Here is a 19,306-nt window from a genome sequence, read left to right as displayed (position 1 = left end):
GAGGGCTGCAGCTCTCCTCCTCCATCACTGTTGACTCTCCAGAGAACCTCCGTTGTTCTCCAAATCCTTGACAGTTGATTCTTCTGCTGCCATTCCCTGTGGTTTAATCGCTACTATTGGATTAACCGCAGGCGGCCCGGTGGAGCAGTGGTCCACCCTGTGGCCCCCCAGCAAGAAGGTTGTGGGTGGAGCCCCGGCTGCAGCACGGGGTCTTTCTGGGTGAGTCTCCATGTTCTCCCTGTTCCTGCTGGGTTCTCTCTGGTACTCCAGCTTCCTCCACAGTCCAAAGACATCAAGAGGGACCAGGTTAATCCAGACTCTAAATTGACCGTAGGCGTGGCTGGGAGAGCCAATGGTTGTCTGTCTCTATGTGTTGGCCCTGCCATGGACTGGTGACCTGTCCAGGGGGAAGGCTGCTGGGATAGGCTCCACCCCCACCACCCTGAACAGGAGAAGAGGGAGAGGATGGATGGATGGATGGATGATGGAGGGATGGCTGGATGGTGGGAGGGATGGATGGATGGTGGGAGGGATGGATGGATGGATGGATGGTGGGAGGGATGGATGGATGGATGGATGGATGGATGGATGGATGGATGGATGGATTAGCCGCCACCACTGGCACTGCCTCCGCTGTTTCCCAGAATCCACTGGATTTCCCCTTTGAAAGTTTCCCATTGTGATGAACGTCAGCGCTGCGCCGCTTCCTGGATCCGATGATCAGCTTCTTTTGTATAATGAGGTTCTAATGCTGCTGGGGGGCACAGGAGTGTTGTTCTTAGCTTTACCTGATTAAACTGTACTGCTGTCATTGTCCGTGAACAAGAGCTTGATTTTCCGTGTCAGACTCCGGTCGCTCCAGTCAGTCGGAGTGTGTGTCTCCTCCGTGTGGAGGTGCTGCTGCCTTGGCCGGTGCAGCAGAGAAGGAGGTCCTTCGCCGGGTCACTGAGCCTCCTCGGCCACCATGATCCGACCTCTCCTGTACCTGTACGTTCTGAGCCCAGATAATAGAGAGAAACTGGGCGTTCTGTCCTCACTCGCCCGGCAGCTCTATTGTGTCTTTTGTTGTTGTTGTTGTCCCTGGAAAACCTGCTGTCGACTCCTGTTTACCGCTGGGCGTGAGTCTGTGCTGGCTGGCAGCCTTGACCAGCCTCTCCCTCTCTCCTGACTGTGAAATCCAGAGTTTCATACAATAACACATATTTTATCAACTTATCTGTCCTCATCCATCAAGGAGATTGTCAGTTCACATGTGGACGCCAGTGGAGGACAGACAAAGACGCACGAACGCAAAGAAACAACCGTTCAGAATCAACAAACATCTCCAGCGAGCTGAAAAGGAGAGCCGATAGAATGAAAGCTTCGTCAACAAGCTGAAGGTTCTGCTGAGGTGAGCGCAGCAGGAGTTTACCGCTCAGAACCTGGCCTGCTCAGCGACCCAGTGAGGTTCTACTGAGGCTGGAACAACTGCGTTTTCCCTTAGTGGGATTGTCACAGAGTAATGCAAACCAACCACATCCATCAACCTGATGTAGGAGCCGAAGTCAGTCAGCAGCAGCGTGATGACATCATTTACAGGGAGAGAAACCTCGCGCTCCAAACCGTCATTGGACACAAATTCAGAACCTGAACCCCGACGAGGACTTTTTGTTTTTTCCATTAAAAACGTAATTTCTTAAGTTCTCATCGTTCCATGAAAGGTGAAATTCTAGTGACAAGGGACAGCAGGAACACAAACTTGGTAAATGAACGTGTGACTGTAAAAACTGTACAAGAATCAAAATTCCTGAACGGATGAATGAATGAATGAACGGATCCCCACAGCCTTGCAATCGGTGACAAACAACTGTTGTCACAACATCGAAGGTCCGGTGAAAACGCCTGGCAGAGGTTGAGGCTGGTCAGCATTCAGGATTCAGTTCGTCTGCTTTTTGACTTCTGTTTTGCTGATTTTCCCTTCTTTTCTCTGCCAGTAGAAACGTGACCTTCAGAATCCACTGCAATAATCCAGTCACTCCACCATTGCCCAGCTGAGCCATTCACTCACTCACTCATTCATTCACTTGTCCATCTGTCAGCTGATCCATAACCGCAGTTAGCTGACTGACAGGCCCAGTGTGAACAGAAAATTGGGCGTGTGTGTGTGTGTGTGTGTGTGTGTGTGTGTGAGAGAGAGAGAGTGAGAGAGTTTATTGCATGATGTAAGCCTGAGGACGAAGAGAGAGAAGGAGCACTGATTGTTGAAGGGAGGGATGGAGATTGAGGGTGACGTCAGTCTTGTGAGTGCGCGTGTGTTCTACAGGGCTCTGGTTAGATTTACACCATGGTCACGGTTTAGACCTTCAGTTGTGAAGGCCCAGGGTCAGGGGTCAGGGGTCGAGGGCCAGTGGTGCATGACGACAGAAACCTCTGATGTGTCTGTGGTTTTCTTCCATCTTCAAGTGGAACTGGTCACAAGCCCTGTTAAGCACACAAACTTCACCCAGAGCTCCAGTGTGTGTGTGTGTGAGTGTGTGTGGGTGTGTGTGTGTGAAACCTGTGAGTCTGTGAGAGACGGAAGATGGAGGTGAGAGTGTAGTTCAGGAATATTGACTCCTGTCTGCCCAGCAGACCCCCACCCCTCTGAGGTCTGTGTTACTGCGGAGCTCCGTGGCCGTGGTCGTCTGGCCGGGTGACCCTGCAGGGTCAGCCGCTGGAGCCCAGGCGCATCCTGGTTAAATGCACACCCGTTTATCTGCCGCAGCCTCCTGTCAGACACTCATTTATTTGCTGTCTGACCCAAACAAATAGCAGCTGTTGTTTTGCACATTGCAGCCGTTTGTGTCTCCCAACGCCATTTAAAAATAAACATCTTTAACGCCCTGTGAAAGGTCAGTAAAGTCTTGTAAAATCTCATTTATTTGAGCTGAGATTGTGTTCCTCTGATTCTTCACACCACCAGATAATAAACCCAGTGACTTCAAAGGAATCATGTGTGTTAGCTCAGAACAAATGTGCCATTTTGCTGTTAGTGTGGGAAAGACGAGCCGTCATGTCTCAGCAAAATATGTCACGAACAAGCACTTTTTGTCGGCGCTGCCTCGCGCCGTCCACGCTATTCATCAGTAACTCATGACCAGCGAAGGCATTGCAGGCGGCTCGGCTGCAGCTGCCCTGAAGATTCTCATTTTCCAGACCAAACTGGCTGCAAACGGCTTTTCATGCAGGCCGACTGAGCGTGCGCGTTGACAGCTAGTGAGCTGCCGCCGACTGGCCTGGATGGGTTGTGCTCCTGTCACATGGTGACTGGCTGTGGACGCAACCGTGACTCTGGTGCAGTAGAAAACAATCCAGAGAAGGAGAGAAGTTGAATTCTATCATTTATTCATTCCATAAAAGAAATGATAAAACATAGAGTCAACCTTTCTTGGCAGAGGGAAACACGGAGCTGCTGACAACCTGTTGGACGACCACCTCACACTGCGTTCCAGGTGTTCTGCTGTGTAGATGCTCACATGATCTGACAAGTGTCACATGATCATTGCGCGTTCTCAAAAATCCACATCTGAAACCATCCTGGTGGGGGTCGCGGTCACGCGCCGCGCTCACATCGACAAGCACAAACTTCACGTTCAGTTTATTTTTGGGGACGTTTAGGCTGCGTTTACACGAAAATGATCTGAACAGAAAACACAGGAGTGGCGTTGTGTCCGCTCTTTTTATTCCGTGTTTAGCCGAGCGTTTGCAAGAGGACATCTGCGTGCATGCAGTGACTCAAGAGGGTGTGGATTTTGATTCTGTATGCGCGCCAGTCGGCCAGGTGGTGGTGTGACACACGGCCACGCAGCACCACCACGTGAGCGCCTCTGTAGAACCTTCGGACTCTTTCGTCTGGACAGACGAAGAGGTGGAGTTACTGCTCCAGGGAACGTTAAATTATGAGCCCAAAGGCTCAAGGAGGCGTGGACTGGGAGACCCGCCAGACGAAACACAGACGTACGGACCGAATGCGTTCAGCAGACTTTTGCATCTTCAGCCGTCTAGACGGGAGCGCGCTGGTGGAGCCTTTTTTCAGTTTTCCACTCTGGAGGGTGGTTCCAGTTTTTTTGCGTTTTCAAGCCCCCAAAACGCTGTTGGCGTCTAAACGAAAGGCACATCTGATAAAATCTTTTGTCGTTCTCACCCGCAAGCGTTGTCACGTCAACAGGGCCATGGAGGCACGTGCTCTCATGAATCGCTGATGTCTTCCATCTTCTGTTGTCAGATGGACTTCGCTGTGCCTGAATAGCTCACGATGACACGGCAGCCTCAGAGTTCCGCCGCCGCTGCTGCCCTGGTCCGTGGTGACTGGCCAGTTTGATTCAGGCGTCAAGTTGATCAATGGGATTGAACAGCCTTTCACCCCGGTGCAAATGATACAAGCGGGGGAGGGGTGAGGGAGAAGAAGAAGGGTGCATGCTGGGTAGAAGGGGATGGGATGATAAAAACAAAGACAAGCAGGAAGAAGGCTGAGGAGGAAGAGGAGCCAAGATTGTGGAGGGATGGGTGGAGGTGGCGCTGGAGAGGAAGGTTGAGGTGAAAGATGGAGGTCAGAAAGGATGGTCCATCGGCGCCATGCGGGTTGTCCTTTGCTGATCTGCTCACGCAGGCGTGTTATCAGTTGTTTAGTCTGGCAGCAGAGAGGTCTCAGCACTGCCGCTATCTGGGTGGAGCGGCGGCTCCTCAGGGTCAGCTGACCGTGAGACTTGAGGCCCTCGGCCAATCAGGTGGCCACTGAGAAACGTGCTTTTAGACAAAAGTTGCATCAACTAATTGATAATAGGAGATGACTTAATTAGATCTAAAGACCAGCACATCTCAGAGCAGTCGAGGAGAGCAGAGATGAGGAAGGCGGTGTTTCAGCCTCTGTGTCCTTCTGGCACCTCATGGACTCCGTAGTCTGGTTCGGCATCGCCGTGATTCACATCTCCTCCTCCTGTCGTCTCAGATCTCGGCTCCTTGGATCTGGACCAGTATGATGTGGTTTCTCTGACCGATGCTCTCAGAGGGTTCCTGCAGGACATGGCGGCCCCCATCATCCCCTCCACGGTCTACAGCGAGCTGGTCTACACTGCTCAAGGTACAGTATGTTTATCTACACACACACACACACACACACACACACGGACCCAGATGTCAACTGTACCTGCTACCGTATACGAGGGACGGTGAGACCAAAACAGCGGTTCATAATCCAGGTGTGAGGATCTGCCTCCACCTCAAGGAGCTGTGACGGAGGTGGAACCTGTGTGGAGGTTCAGGTGTGAGTGTTGACGATCCGACTCTTCGCCTGCTGCTCTGAGATCTGCGCGTGCCAGGTTCGCTCCAGCGTTCAGGACCTACCTGCTGGGAGTCCAGCCACAAACGCGTGAGTGAGGTCAGTTACTTGTGTTGGCTGAAGGCTGGCTGGCAGTCAGCGTCCCTGTTCGTGCTGGAGGTTGTGGGTGGGATGGAGGTTGGGGTTTCCACAACAAACCGGGAAAATAATTCCATCATGGAGGTTGAATTGAGGAGGAAACACCTGTCCCCAAACTGGTGCCAGAGCTGGAGGCGTCATCAGGATTTCCCTTTGTTGGCGTCAAAGGCCTTTTTCCATTTTCTCCGGAGGTTCCTCGACAACAGCAAACCCTCCAGGACTCCAGTAAGCAGGTGGTGGTCTCACACCACCGCCCTCACACCGGCTCCGCCAAGACCGGCAGTTCTAGTTCATTCTAATCCTGACCAGGTAAGAACACAGTCGGTCTACCAACACCACCCGCTAGGATCCATTCCTGGGCTGCAACAGCATCTTTACTGGCGGAGGACTGGCGTGAGTTCCAGGCTCAGCGTTTCCGTGCCGCCGTCACTCTGAATGAGCGCCAGCACGTGTCACAGCTGACGGGTTTCGGCCACATCTGGCCGCGAGGAGGACGAGGCTGTTCCGTCTCGTCAGCATCACATTTCTGCTAAACTTGAGACAATGAGCTCCAACACGAGTGACACTCCGTCCGCTGGCCGCCGCCCTCCTCGGCGCTGCCAGCCACCCTCTCGCTGGCTTTTAGGGGCTCTGTTCTATATTTCATGAATCCTTCATCCTGGCATTTGGAGTTTTGGGAGGGCAGCTGCGGGGTGGCGTGCGGAATTAGGATCAAAAGCGAGCGGATGAACGAGTGTCGTGCACATTAGCTGTCAACATGGCGACATCCTGCTCTGGTGAATATTAACCAGCGACACACGAGCTCCAGCTGAAGACCGCCTCAATAATGTAGGCGTGCTTCCCTCTCTCACTCCAGCCTTTTTACTCTTTTACTTATTCATGGAACCATTTGAAGTCCAGATAAACCACTTTGGAGGGAAGAATCAAGGCATTTGTGCAGGTGGCCTGAGGTCAAGTCCAGTCAAGCAAGAACGCGTCACTTCAAGAACGCCATGTGAGTTCTGCAGTGAAATCAGAGGAACTTCTGAAACAGGTTGTGAAGCCTTTAATTTGTTGCGTGTGGATGAATCAGGCAGTAATCTGATTGGATGAGCCTGAGGGGCGAGAGGCAGCAGCCGGCCGGCCTGCTTCTCCGCTTCTAGTTGCTGTTTGCAGATTTGTACTTCAGTAGTAATTATATAACCAGCTGGTATTCAGACCATTCGTCACTAATTAGGTTTCCCTTTGGTAGCTGCTTCTCTGATATGTGACATTAGGAATTCCAGGAATGATCAGGAATAAACAGGAGAATTAGTCAGTCACTCACGTGCGAGTCGGCGTCTGTTTGAGTGTCGAGTCAAGTCGAGTCATAGCTTTGGTCGAGGAAGTCACACATCAAGTCACAAAATTACAACAAACCAGAGGACAGGCGTCTTAAAGTGATGAACTTTTATTAGTAACAAATATTTCACCGTGTCGCAAAAAAACAACACTGCATGAAAAAGTGAGAAAGAGAGAGAGAGAGAGAGCAGTGTTTGTGCATGCGCGCTCGTGTTTTCATTGCATCGTATTGTCCCTTTAATGCGTCGTTAGCGCCATTATCAAATGTGTTCCAGTCAGAATCATGTGACCATCTCGTCCATTCCTCTCCACTTATAAATCGTCCTATTTTTCACTAAACGTGCAGCACAACGCTTCACCTTCCTCTCAAACTTTCCTGCCAGTCAGAAGAACTCCGTTGATCCACGTTGGCACTGAAACTCCGACCGAGCAGCGAGCCAGAACCGACCCGCCACCCGGGTCAGATCCGCTCTGTTATTTGAGAAGCTGGATCCTCGAACAGACTGAAGTACCTCTGACCTGAGGAGACGGGATGCCAGCTCATGGCAGGTTCGCAGGAGTGGACGAGCGGCGTTTACGTCTCCTCGTGTAGCCTGGTGCTGGCGGTGGCTGGCATTTTGGCAAACAGCTGCTGTTTCTCTGTTTTGGGTCTGATATTTGAAGCCAAATTTTATGATTTTGGGAACCGCGGTGCCGGCTGCGCCTTCCATCCTCCAAAACTCCGCCCACTCAACAACCCCTGGGGTGACGTGGTCCTCACCTGGTTAGATTACAGGTCGCCAGGTCAGCCCACGCGCAGCAGGAAACCAGGAATCAGACGCGAGCTGGTGAGGGATCTTTACCTCGTTGATCCATTCGTGACTCGGAATCCTTTGGTCCCACAAACTTTCTGGGACAGATTCCAAACACGGTGACGGTCAAAGTTTCACCCTCAAACTCTTCCTCCAGTTTGCTGCTGCGCTGAGACGTCTCAGGTGTCTGCGCTTTATGTCACCGTTTATTTCATTTTTTATCTTGTTATTCCTTTATTGTTGCATCAGGAGCAGATTTGTTCCTCCATCCGCTGCTCCTCACCTCCTCTGATTCGCACCACACTCTTTTTTTTAAACTTTTGTTTCCAGCTCATTAAGAGGAAGACAAAAGGGGGGGACATCTTCAGACCTGGAGGCGTCTTCAGACCTCAGTGTCCGCCATCTTAAAGCTTTTAAATTTAAACACCTCCCTTTGGCCTCCTTCCGTCCTCTTCTTAATATTTAACCTTCTCCACCCCTCCCTCTCTCACCCCCTGGTTCTCATTCATTGGTTTAGCGTTGGTTAACCCGATGGTCTCGTGGAGGGCAGCAGGACAAAGGCCAGCTGGCCCAGTCTGACTGGCCCCCGTCCATCTGGACCTGCTGAGGAGACCAGAAGATGTGTCCTCATTATCCCATGTAACATTTAGTATTTAACCCTCCACTCCTGGGGCTCGGTGGACGGCTGAGCGGTCGTTAGCTGAGCTGCTACGAGGTGCAGTGGGGGGGGTCATCAAATACTCCACTGTAGTGAACTTCTGCCCTGGTGACTCCAGACCTGGTGCTTGTCAGCTGATAGGACGTTGGACTGGCGCTGCACCGAGACGTGGGGACTGTGGCCACAGCTCTTAGGAAGACCAACAGGAAGTGACACGAGCTGCAACTCCAAGCTTCAGACGTGCTGCGGCAGGAATCTGATCCCGTGGATTTTTCAGTCTGAGATGCAACGGTACTTCTCCGCCTATGTCCGACGTCTCGCTGATTTTACTTCACCTTCCAAAGACGTCGGACATAAGCGGAGAACCCAGCAGCAGCGGCGCAGGAGAACAAGGGGGCCGCAGCCAGCACTCCTCGCCTGGTCCACACATATGAATGATCACCTCCACAGTGACTCACTTTTTTTTTTACCACCGCCACCACCACCCCCCCCATCCCCCCACAACCACCACTGGCCAGTTGTCCAGTCTCCCAAAGCCCCTGGGGGCCAGATGGACAGGCCAAGTTCCCTCTCCAGCCTTGACCCCTATTGACCAGCAGGGTCAACCACAATCTATAATAACAGGACTGTGTGTGTGTGTGTGTGTGTGTGTGTGTGTGTGTGTGTGTGTGTGTGTGTGTGTGTGTGTGTGTGTGGGTCACCAATGATCAGTCGTGGTAAGACAGAGAGGTGACTTCCGTGACCCCCATCAGGCTGTAGCAGATTGTCAGCAATCTATCACCGCCCACCTGCCCACCGCCCAAAACACACACACACACACACACACACACACACACACACACACACTCTCCCTGTACTTTGGTGAGCCTCCTGCATTAAAGAAGAGGAACAGAGTGAAATGATTTCACTCAGAAACTCTGATGTGATTGTGAGCGACGTGTGTTTCCCTTCATAGTTTCGTCTAAAACGTTAGAAACACTCGTCTCTCGTGGACGTGCGTGATTGTGTCAGCGCTCACCATCGGTCACATGACAGGAAATAAATTGAACTGCTCAAGGACACCAGATCCTACTGACGTGTGATGGGTACCAGCAGACATCAGCCGGCTTCTGCATCGTCTTGGCTCATCCTCATCATTTATGATCAAAACGATCCAGTAAATTTAATTTGCAAGTTTTCCAAATGATTTGGAAGTAAAGCAAAAAAAAAAAGACGTTCACAGTGTTAATATGAGTGTGTAAATATCACCTAAACTTGTCTGTAGATGTTATTGGCTGTTGATTGGAGTGGGTGTGGCTTATTAGAAAAATACCTGAATTTCTACACATTTTCCATACAAACTTTCTAAAGTCATTTAATTCACCTGTGAGTCCTCATTGCTGCGTTGCTCCTACGAGCTTAACGTTTCCTCCACACGCAACCTGTCGATCCACATGCGCTAGCAGAAACAAGCTAACCGCTACGACCGAGCTAAATAAAAGGCCTCTAATCAGCGGGGGGGTCTGGATGTGATACAAATTATAGTGGGAAACGTTGCTTATAACTCAGCAAGCTGTCGTGGGGAGCGATGTTTGTTGAGCTAAAAATTCAACACAAGTTGCGTAGATTCATCCTTATTTATGTTTAATTAATCCGATGTGTGGAACGCCACCATCGCTGGCTCGGGTGGACGTATCTTGTCATTGGTTGACTGTCAACGTTCGTACTAGCTAACACCTGCCTGGATAACATGCAGCCTTCTCTGCTCCTCCGTCCATCCCATCCGTCAGCTGTCAGCGAGTCTCCGTCTCCCTGTCAGCACTCTGTGTTATTGGATCGATCTGAACACTCAAGTTCCTGCATGCAGCACCGAATCCACCGATGTCTCATATGCTAAATCAATACGTATCAGCCCTGGAAACGTGACGCTCACAAACACAGCGCACACTTCACTGTTCAAGTGCCCTGCAGCCGCAGCCGCTGCCGCGCATCGATACCAGCTCCACTTGAGTCCTAATCCTGTTTTCATAATAAAACTTTAATCACTTTAATTTCCCCGGCTGAACCCGTGAATCGATGTCGCCAGCATTAGGAATGCAGATCTCACGCAGGAGCGTGGTGAATACACCCAAGCAGCCTGGTGGGCCTGAAGGGACCGATGTGGACTCCAGTGCGGCGTCGGGAGTCGGTAGTTGGCTACGTGCTAGACAAGGTGGAGTTCAGCGGGATTAGGAGGCTGTAGGCTTGAGCGGATCGGTGCTGGTTGGTTTGGTCCGACGTGTTCGACGACCCGATGTTTGGGTGTCCTCAGACTTTGGGCCTCATGTTCTATTTCATTTCTTCATCTTGTAGAGAGTCCGAGTGTGGACGAGTGTGGCGAGAGGCTGAAGAGGATCCTGGACTCTCCCAGCATTCCGCAGGCCAACCACCAGCTCCTGGTCCACCTCAGCAGACATCTGGCCCATGTAAGCCAGCACAGTCAGACCAGTCCGCGCCTGCTGGGACAAGCCTTTGCTGAGGCCGTCTTCAAGCCCTCCCCGCTCAGGTACTGAGGCCCCACGCCATCATGGTCCTGGTTTCCTCATGTTGGGGCTAAGAAAGTGTAAACGATGTAGTAGATAACCTGGTTAGGTCGAGAACATAAACCCTTAAACCAGACCGGTTCTGGACATGTGCTGATGTGCTGGTACCTCAGCGAGCATCCCTACAGAAGCTCGGATGAACTCGTTGGTCAAGAGGTCAAAAACCCTGTCAGCATGTCTGCTTCAGAAGAAAACACAGCTTTAGAAGTTGAATTTAAAGCCATTTTTGTTTCCGTTATCATCCCTTAAAAGGTTTAACGATCATTTCAGAATTAACCTGTAGGGGTCAGAGGTCAGAGTTGTGACTTAGAATATTTTATCGAATAATCTACATTAAAAAAGCTAAATGGTGTTTTTACCTTGAAGTATGAAAAGAGTTCTCACCACTCCAATGTGAAATGTCATGGATGCTTTTATCATCTCAGTCGTTGCTTTTTGGTTTCCTTTCACTGAGTAAAACATTCATCAACTGCATAAAAACCCCACAGAATCCGTGTGTCTGAATCTGTCCTGTGACCTGAACGCAAAGGTGACGTTATTAAAGCCGTCAGAACATCAAAATAGAGGCGAACAGAGAGAGCCGGCATGTGTCCATCAGCGCCCTGCAGAAGTTCTTCCACGTTGGGTTTCCCAGAGATTAAAGAGGAAATTCTGATGCTGCAAATGTGAGGGAGTCGGCATGTTGGGTCGTTCGGCTCTGACCGACCTGTCAGGCGGCGTGCCATCACGTGCCACGTTAGCAGGACCATCTCACACACTTTCTGACCTGGTGGGTCAGAACTCACACTGATGCAGATGGAGACACACTCAAGGCCTAAATAAGAGGATTGATATCACTCTTAATGTCCCACTAAAGTTCTTGAGCACAAGAACAGACAACTTTTTAAAGGAACTGTTTGGGAAAACGCATTCAGGCAGACAAGAAGCTGAGACCCACGCTAGTTAGCTTAGCACAGTGAATGGCAGTGGATGGGAAGTGTTAGCATCATTGTCCAGCAGTCATCCTCCTCATCCTCATCCACAAAGCTGGCCAGATGCCAGCGTGGCTTCCCTCATGAGCTCAAAAATCTGACCTGATTCTCATGGAAATTTTGTAGAGCTGCAAGCTGAGACTGTCCAGCAGGTCTCCGTGTGTCTCCAGCACCCTCCATCCGTCCCTGCTGCCTCCATGCCTCCTAGTGGAGCGGGTGAAGAACCTCCCTCCTAGTAGAGCAGGTGTAGAACCTCCCTCCTAGTAAAGCGGGTGAAGAACCTCCCTCCTAGTAGAACAGGGTTAGAACCTCCCTCCTAACAGAGCGGGTGTAGAACCTCCCTCCTAGTAGAGCAGGTGTAGAACCTCCCTCCTAGTAGAGCAGGTCTAAAACCCATCCTCCTAGTAGAACAGGGTTAGAACCTCCCTCCTAGCAGAGCAGGTGTAGAACCTCCCTCCTAGTAGAGCGGGTGTAGAACCTCCCTCCTAGCAGAGCGGGTGTAGAACCTCCCTCCTAGTAGAGCAGGTGAAGAACCTCTCTCCTAGTAGAGCAGGGTTGGAACCTCCCTCCTAGTAGAGCAGGTGTAGAACCTCCCTCCTAGTAGAGCAGGTCTAAAACCTATCCTCCTAGTAGAACAGGGTTAGAACCTCCCTCCTAGTAGAACAGGGTTAGAACCTCCCTCCTAGCAGAGCAGGTGTAGAACCTCCCTCCTAGTAGAGCGGGTGTAGAACCTCCCTCCTAGCAGAGCGGGTGTAGAACCTCCCTCCTAGTAGAGCAGGTGTAGAACCTCCCTCCTAGTAGAGCGGGTCTAGAACCTCCCTCCTAGTAGAGCAGGCTTAGAACCTCCCTCCTAGTAGAGCAGGTGAAGAACCTCTCTCCTAGTAGAGCAGGGTTGGAACCTCCCTCCTAGTTGAGCAGGTCTAGAACCTCCCTCCTAGTAGAGCAGGTGAAGAACCTCTCTCCTAGTAGAGCAGATCTAGAACCTCCCTCCTAGTAGAGCAGGTGAAGAACCTCTCTCCTAGTAGAGCAGATCTAGAACCTCACTCCTAGTAGAGCAGGTGAAGAACCTCTCTCCTAGTAGAGCAGATCTAGAACCTCACTCCTTCATGAACAAGCCCATCTGAGACAGCAGAGATGAAAACCTTCCTTTACCAGCAGGAAGGTGGAGCAGATCCAGGATCAGTGGGGACGGACGTCTGCTTTGACCTGCTGGAGGGAGAGACAGAGGACAGGGACAGAGACAAAGATAGAGAAGAGGGGGACAGAGAGAGAGAGATTGAGGACAGAGACACTGACAGACACACAACAAGTAAGTATCAAGTACAGGAGGATGGAGAAGCCCAGTGCATTATGGGAGATCCCTGGCAGTCTGGGCCAATGGCAGTCTGGGACCTGGGGTCCAGGTCTGCTGTGGTCCAGGTCTGCTGTGGTCCAGGTCTGTTTTGGTTCAAAAATGAAAACCACCTGGTTTGAGCGAATAGCAAAGACCAACAACTACAAGTTGAAAAAGCCCAGAAGGAAACGCTGGCGATCCCACAACCCGACGCCTCACTAGGAACTCCTGCTGGTCCCCAGAAACATGTCACCTTTTGTCACCAGCACCAAAAGGTTCCCTGAGGTCTCCTGGCTCTCGGTGTATGAACGTTCCTTTCCGTGCGTTCGATTCCACACAGCGAACGACAGCAGCCTGGAATAGATGTGACCCAGAAGCGCGCTGGCTCCTGCTGCGTCTCGTCCTGCCAAAGACAAACCAGTGCTGCCTGTTTGTCAGCGCGCTCGCATTTGTCGCTGGTGTCCTCAAACCAACTGACCGCGGTTCATGTGTTTGTGTTGCCAGTGCCGATGTGAACCCGGAGCATCACGTCAGGATCTTGGAGGCTTTGATCGCTGCGGGAGGCCTGGCGGAGGTGCAGGCGGCACCAGGTAGGACGATCCAGCGCACTTGAGTGTGTCGCTGCTTCCTGTTGGCTCTGTGACACTGAAAGCTCACACGTGCAGTTGTTGGCGGGTGATTTTTTTGGTGGCGGGTGATTTTTTTGGTGGCAGGTGATTTTTCTTTTTTCCTGCTTGGTGACAAAGTGGTGAAGTTTGTTTCTCTGGTGTATACATGCTCTCCTCAGACTGGAAACATGGCTTTCCCTTCCCCGCCGCACCGCAGGCAGCAGCAGTAAACACACGTTTGGTTTATGAAAAATGTGGAAAACACAAACTTTCTGCCCGAGCTGCTGTGATAAATTGGGCATGAAGCATGAAATAGCAGCTTCGACTGCGTTCGTTGAGTTTACAGGCGGGATGTACAGAGTTTATAGTAACAAAACGCAGTGGTTTCATGATGTTTGTCTTTCTGCATTCCTGATTGGTTGGGCTGCTATGGGGTATGAATGTGAGCATGGAACGTCTGGTGTAGTGTATATATTTACTGTACAGCGGCCACTTAAGAAAACCTCAACGTCCTCTCTTACCCCGGGGCTTTTGTGGAGGAAACTTAGTCAAGTTGAACTGGACGTCAGGTCAGAAAGTTCTGCTCCGCACCACATCAGAGGGCGGCCGTGCCGAAGCTGCGTTTAGCCAACAGAGCATCCAAAAAGTTGGCCGCTAATGTCCCCAGGTTCTTGTGAGGCCGACGGCAGCGCTCTCCTCTCCGGCCACATGTGGTCATCAGCTCGCACGGATGATGTTGGGTGGAAAACTGCTGCAGGTCAGGGTCTCGGCTGAGATTTGGAACAAACCTGCTGCTGGGATCACGAGAGCCGTCTTCATCTGTTCTTCATCTTCATTTGGAGGTTTCGGTCTTCTGGTGGCGTCGTGACAAAAGGTCTGATCTTGGTAGCTCCGAGCGGAGCGTCCTTATCCTGGCTGGCAGCCGAATGTCACGACCAGTTGTCTCCAGAATAAATCGCTGGCTTGCACATTTCTGCAAACCAGGGACACATTTAATGTCAATGTTGTTTTGTGGTTTATAAAATATGTGGAAAACAACTTTTTGCCTGCGCTGCTGTGATAAATTGAGCATGAAGCATGAAATGAATGCTTTAAAATGTATGTTTCAATTTTACTTTTCTGAGAAGAGCAACGGTGGTGCCGTGATGACGTCTGTGAGCGCCGAAGAATTCCGGGTGGCAGGTTGAGGCGGTGGACGGCAGCCGCTATTCGAGTCCCTTTGTTGACTCAGAGTTTCACAACTTTGACCCAAGCCACAATGTTTTCCTAAGTGCGTTTGTGCCGAAACCTCACCAGACCGCAACCGAGGTGTCGACACATCATAAAACATTATTCTTCAAGAGTGACTTTTGTTCCCACAAACTCGTTGGCAGCGAATCTCCTGTGTTGTCGGTGGATTGAGTTTCAAAGGCTTGTGTTTTTGATACCGAAGGTATTTTGGGTTGGAAACATCACAATTATACTTCTGCAGGGTTTGAAGGAAGTAGGATGCCTCCGTTGTCATCGGCTGCTGGTTTGCGATGAGTTAAACGTGCAGCTGGCAGGGGAGACTTGCTGCTCATCAGTTTTGGGGCGCCGTGCACTTCTGCTATTAACAGAGTAGAACAGAGCCCTCAAAAGTGGAGGCAAACTGCTGAGGCTTTGGCAGGTCCATCCAGAGGGGAAACGGTTCGTTTCATCCGGGGTTTGGGTCCATCACAGTCCATCCAGCACACTACATTTTTGTTGTTGTGTGAGCACTTGATAGAGCTACAGGGTGCTGTACTTCCTGCAGCCTTGAAGCTGTGACAACAGTCAGTGTTGGCTAAGCTAACAGCTAGCATGGAGAGTTGCTCGATGTCACTGAAATCCAACATTGTCACGTCACAGCGGTGATGACGCACACTCACATGTAGACTGTGAAAGACAAGGAACACACTCTTCTTCTTCTTCTTCTTCTTCTTCTTCTTCTTCTTCTTCTTCTTCTTCTTCTTCTTCTTCTTCTTCTTCTTCTTCTCGACCCAAAGGTACAAATCTGCTGACATCGAAGATATGAAGAGTTTACATCAGGATACCAATATTAACAAGACTGCTGCAGAACTTGGAGACTTAGAGGCTTTAAATTCTGTGTGTGTGTGTGTGTGTGTGTGTGTGTGTGTGTGTGTGTGTGTGTGTGTGTGTGTGTGTGTGTGTAAATGAAATGCTGCAGAGAGATCAATCAGGCTCCAGGAGGACGAGGGAAAGGTCGGCCAGCAGGTGTGTAGCTGATTACAAGTGCCGGGACACTCTGGTCGGGTCATCATTTGTGGGTCAGCGTGTGTGTGTGTGCGTGTGTGTGTGTGTGTGTGTGTGTGTGTCAGTAGGTCAGAGTGTATGAAGCTGTTCTGGCATGTTGAGGCCCGGGGGTGTATTAGGGGTCATGTTGCAGTCACATGGACTCAGAGGTGAAGTGAGAAGGTGGATTAGATGCTGACCAAATGAAGTTTGTCCAAAACTGAACTGAGGGGATCTTGCTGACCCCCCCGCCGCCCCCCCCCCCCATTTGCAGAGCGAGCTGATCAGTTCCAGGATGCGAGGATACGTCAGGCTGCTGCTGCAGCTCAGAGGTCATGAGTCTGATCACAATAAGTTTCTCTGTTCCTTGAAGTTAGTCAAATAATAAATCAGTTCAGGATACTCAAATAAAGCAAAACTGAACAAGTGTGTGTGTGTGTGTGTGTGTGTGTGTGTGTGTGTGTGTTAGAGAGAGCGAGAGAGAGAGAGAGAGAGATGGTCGACAGGCTTACATCACAGTAACAAAAGGACCAGAGGCAGCTTTTTTGCGCCGTCTTTGAAGTGCTTCTTTTGTAACATCTCTTACACAACCCTCTCAGCGGGGCGTCGCTCTAAAGCTCCTCTCTGCTTTATAATCAGGGGAGCGACGTGGGAAATAGTCCTGATGTAACACACTTACACACTTCTCCATCTCCCTCTGCTCTCTCACTCGCAGTCACAGCATGAGGCTTGAGCTGTGGGACCAGGAATTCGCCTCATGAAACGGAGTGACATCAGCGGTGAAGTCGTTCGCGGCATGTAGACATGAACGTACGGACGCGACACATTTTGGTGGCTCAAAGTGCCGGGTGCTTACTGCGCCTGCACGCCGATGCGACCTGTTTGGCACATATTTGAGAGAGACCTCGGTGTCGGCCGTGTTGCTTGTGTGGATAAAGCAGCTGGACCGACATGGATGGACCAACTTGGCGGAGGACCGCAGGCAGCAGTGTTCGCGCTGGGAGGTGGAGGAGGTTCAGCTCATGTTGGTAACGCTGAAGTTACCTGGCTGAGTTACCCTCCATCCTGTAGTCACACGCAGAGGTCAACCACGCTCTGATGAGATCAGATATTACAAACTGGCTTGATCCCAAACACGTCCGCCATTTTGAATTTCCATCTTGTAACAGCTGATATTCAGCTTTGCCAGAAGTTCTTCAGTTTGCTGACTAGGTCATACATCAGAACGCAGGGGTCCGTGGTCTGACTCAGGGTCCATGTGAACTCAGCCACTGGTGGGGGGTGCAGCTTCTTCTTGATTGGCAGCAGTTCCTGTATTCAGACTTTTGATTGTCGACATGCTAACACCTGACGGAGCCTGAACGTCTCCTAGCTCACTGCTCGCCGACTCCTTTGTCAGTTGGTCGTTGTCCTGGTGGAGCTGGGGGAGATATTTTGACCTTTTAACACACTCACTCTCTCTCTCTCTCTCTCTCACACACACACACACACACAAACGTGCCAAGGTCAGGGCTGAGAGCACCTAGAAGGGCGGGTTAGTATGAGTGAGATTAGAGTCGTGTGTTGTGTGTTTGTCAGAATGTCAGAAATATGAATATTACATGTGTGTATATTTAGCGTGTGTGTGTGTGTGTGTGTGTGTATGTGTGTGTGTATGTGTGTGTGTGTGTGTGTATGTGTGTGTGTGTGTGTGGGGTTCACTGTTCAGTCATGTCCTGACTCTATGCCAGTGGGAGGAAAGTGCAGCTTAACATCCTGCATAATCCTGCTGTACAGGGTCAACAGCAGGGCACACACACACACACACACACACACACACACACACACACACACACACATACACACACACACATACACACACACATACACACACACACACACACACGCGTGTGTGAATATGTGTTGGCTATCATGGTTGTATAATGTGATTGAGGTCAAGCGGATACTGTGCTTTTGTGTGTGTGTGTGTGTGTGTGTGTGTGTGTGTGTGTGTGTGTGTGTGTGTGTGTGTGTGTCTCCCCCAGCTGTACATAGTTCATCTTCATAGCTGGGAACCTCCCCCTTCTTCATCATCATCATCATCACTTGAGCTCACTTTCATCTTTAAACAGATTTGAGTTTTTATGTCTGCTGTTGTCCAAGGATCCAAACATCCTCTCTCTCTCTCTCTCTCTCCCTCTCCCTCTCCCTCTCTTCACCCCCCTCTCTCCCCCTTCACCATATCATGAGGTCAGAGGTCCTGGTACCATGTGAGATGAAGGTAATGGCCTTTGAAATGACTCGGTTAGCTGGATACAGAGAAACATGTGGCCTGGTCAGGCCTGGCAGGAGGTTGAGAGTTGAGGGTCAGTCCTCTCTCTCTCTCTCTCTCTCTCTTTCTCTCTCTCTCTCTCTCTCTCTCTCTCTCTCTCTCTCTCTCACACACACACACACACACACACTCACACACACACACACACAGCAGCAGAGCCTCCTGAACCTTCCTGATAAGCTCACCAGTGTTTTTGCTGTTTCTCAATGCAGCAGTGAAACAGGCGGCTCTTTTATAAGATACTTTTGTTCTTTGTTTATTAATTCAGTCCAGTAAAACACTGCCATCTGAAAACAGCAGCCGTCGAACGCGTCGACCTGTCAGATGTGTTGAATCTCTCAAATCATCTTTGACAGCCTGTGCGGTGTCAGTGGGCGTGGCCTGGCTGTCCATTATGGCGCCAAATAATGATTCACTTTGAGTTCGAAACTGAGAGTCGTGATCACTCACTTCCTTCTGAACTTCCTTCGTTAATCAGGGTGTTTGATTATTTTCTGCTTTTGCGCTGTCCAAGGTGCTGGAAGGTGAGCTGAAACGTCTCTCATCTGATGGAGACGCCCTGATACGTGTACCAGCACGCACACGCGTGTGATGGCGGGTTGATGGAGCTCTGTTGGCTAGAAGGACGAGGACAGAGCCGCCGAGGCGAAGTATCAGAGGCTGTAAAAGTTGTAGCTGCTAATTGGGACTAATTAGCCAATAGGAGAGAGCGTTGACGATCCTACGGTTGCAGGAAGATGAAGCTCAAACGTGGCGCTCCCTTCTTCAACTGTCCTGATGAAAACAAGTTTTGGATTCTTTTCATCCCAGAACGGCGTAGCTCACACAGCAGCGTCCCGCGCCGGCTCTATCAGGAGATTATGGTGTAATTCCCATCATCCCGCGCGGCGCTCTCTGGTGGAGATGTTCGTGGTGTGTTCAGGGAAGAGGCTCTCCGCTGGTTGATGTCCAAGTCCTGCTGTAATGTGCTCATGTAAAGCTTGAATTAACGTCAACAGCCCTGGCCTCCATGTTTATCCCTTCATATGTAATTGTAAGGGTTATAAGGTCGCAGGATCCACACCTC

At 50.7% G+C, this 19,306-nt stretch overlaps 1 protein-coding gene across 2 annotated transcripts in view; it reads left to right on the top strand.

Annotated features, from left to right (window-relative positions):
* Window positions 1-19,306, top strand: part of pik3r3b (phosphoinositide-3-kinase, regulatory subunit 3b (gamma)) — a 138,840-nt gene that overhangs the window by 49,067 nt on the left and 70,467 nt on the right. For both annotated transcript variants that reach the window (XM_086225385.1, XM_086225386.1), the window contains 3 exons: window positions 4,967-5,098; window positions 10,535-10,727; window positions 13,573-13,658. In XM_086225385.1, coding sequence (XP_086081511.1) covers window positions 4,967-5,098; window positions 10,535-10,727; window positions 13,573-13,658 — 411 coding nt within the window. The remainder of the gene's footprint in view (window positions 1-4,966; window positions 5,099-10,534; window positions 10,728-13,572; window positions 13,659-19,306) is intronic.

The sequence above is a fragment of the Aulostomus chinensis genome, chromosome 14, assembly GCF_037954235.1.
Source record: "Aulostomus chinensis isolate RoL2024-O1b breed Wild chromosome 14, RoL_Achi_v1.0, whole genome shotgun sequence".
Classification (NCBI taxonomy): Eukaryota; Metazoa; Chordata; class Actinopteri; order Syngnathiformes; family Aulostomidae; genus Aulostomus; species Aulostomus chinensis.
This window is presented reverse-complemented; position numbering and strand designations above follow the sequence as displayed.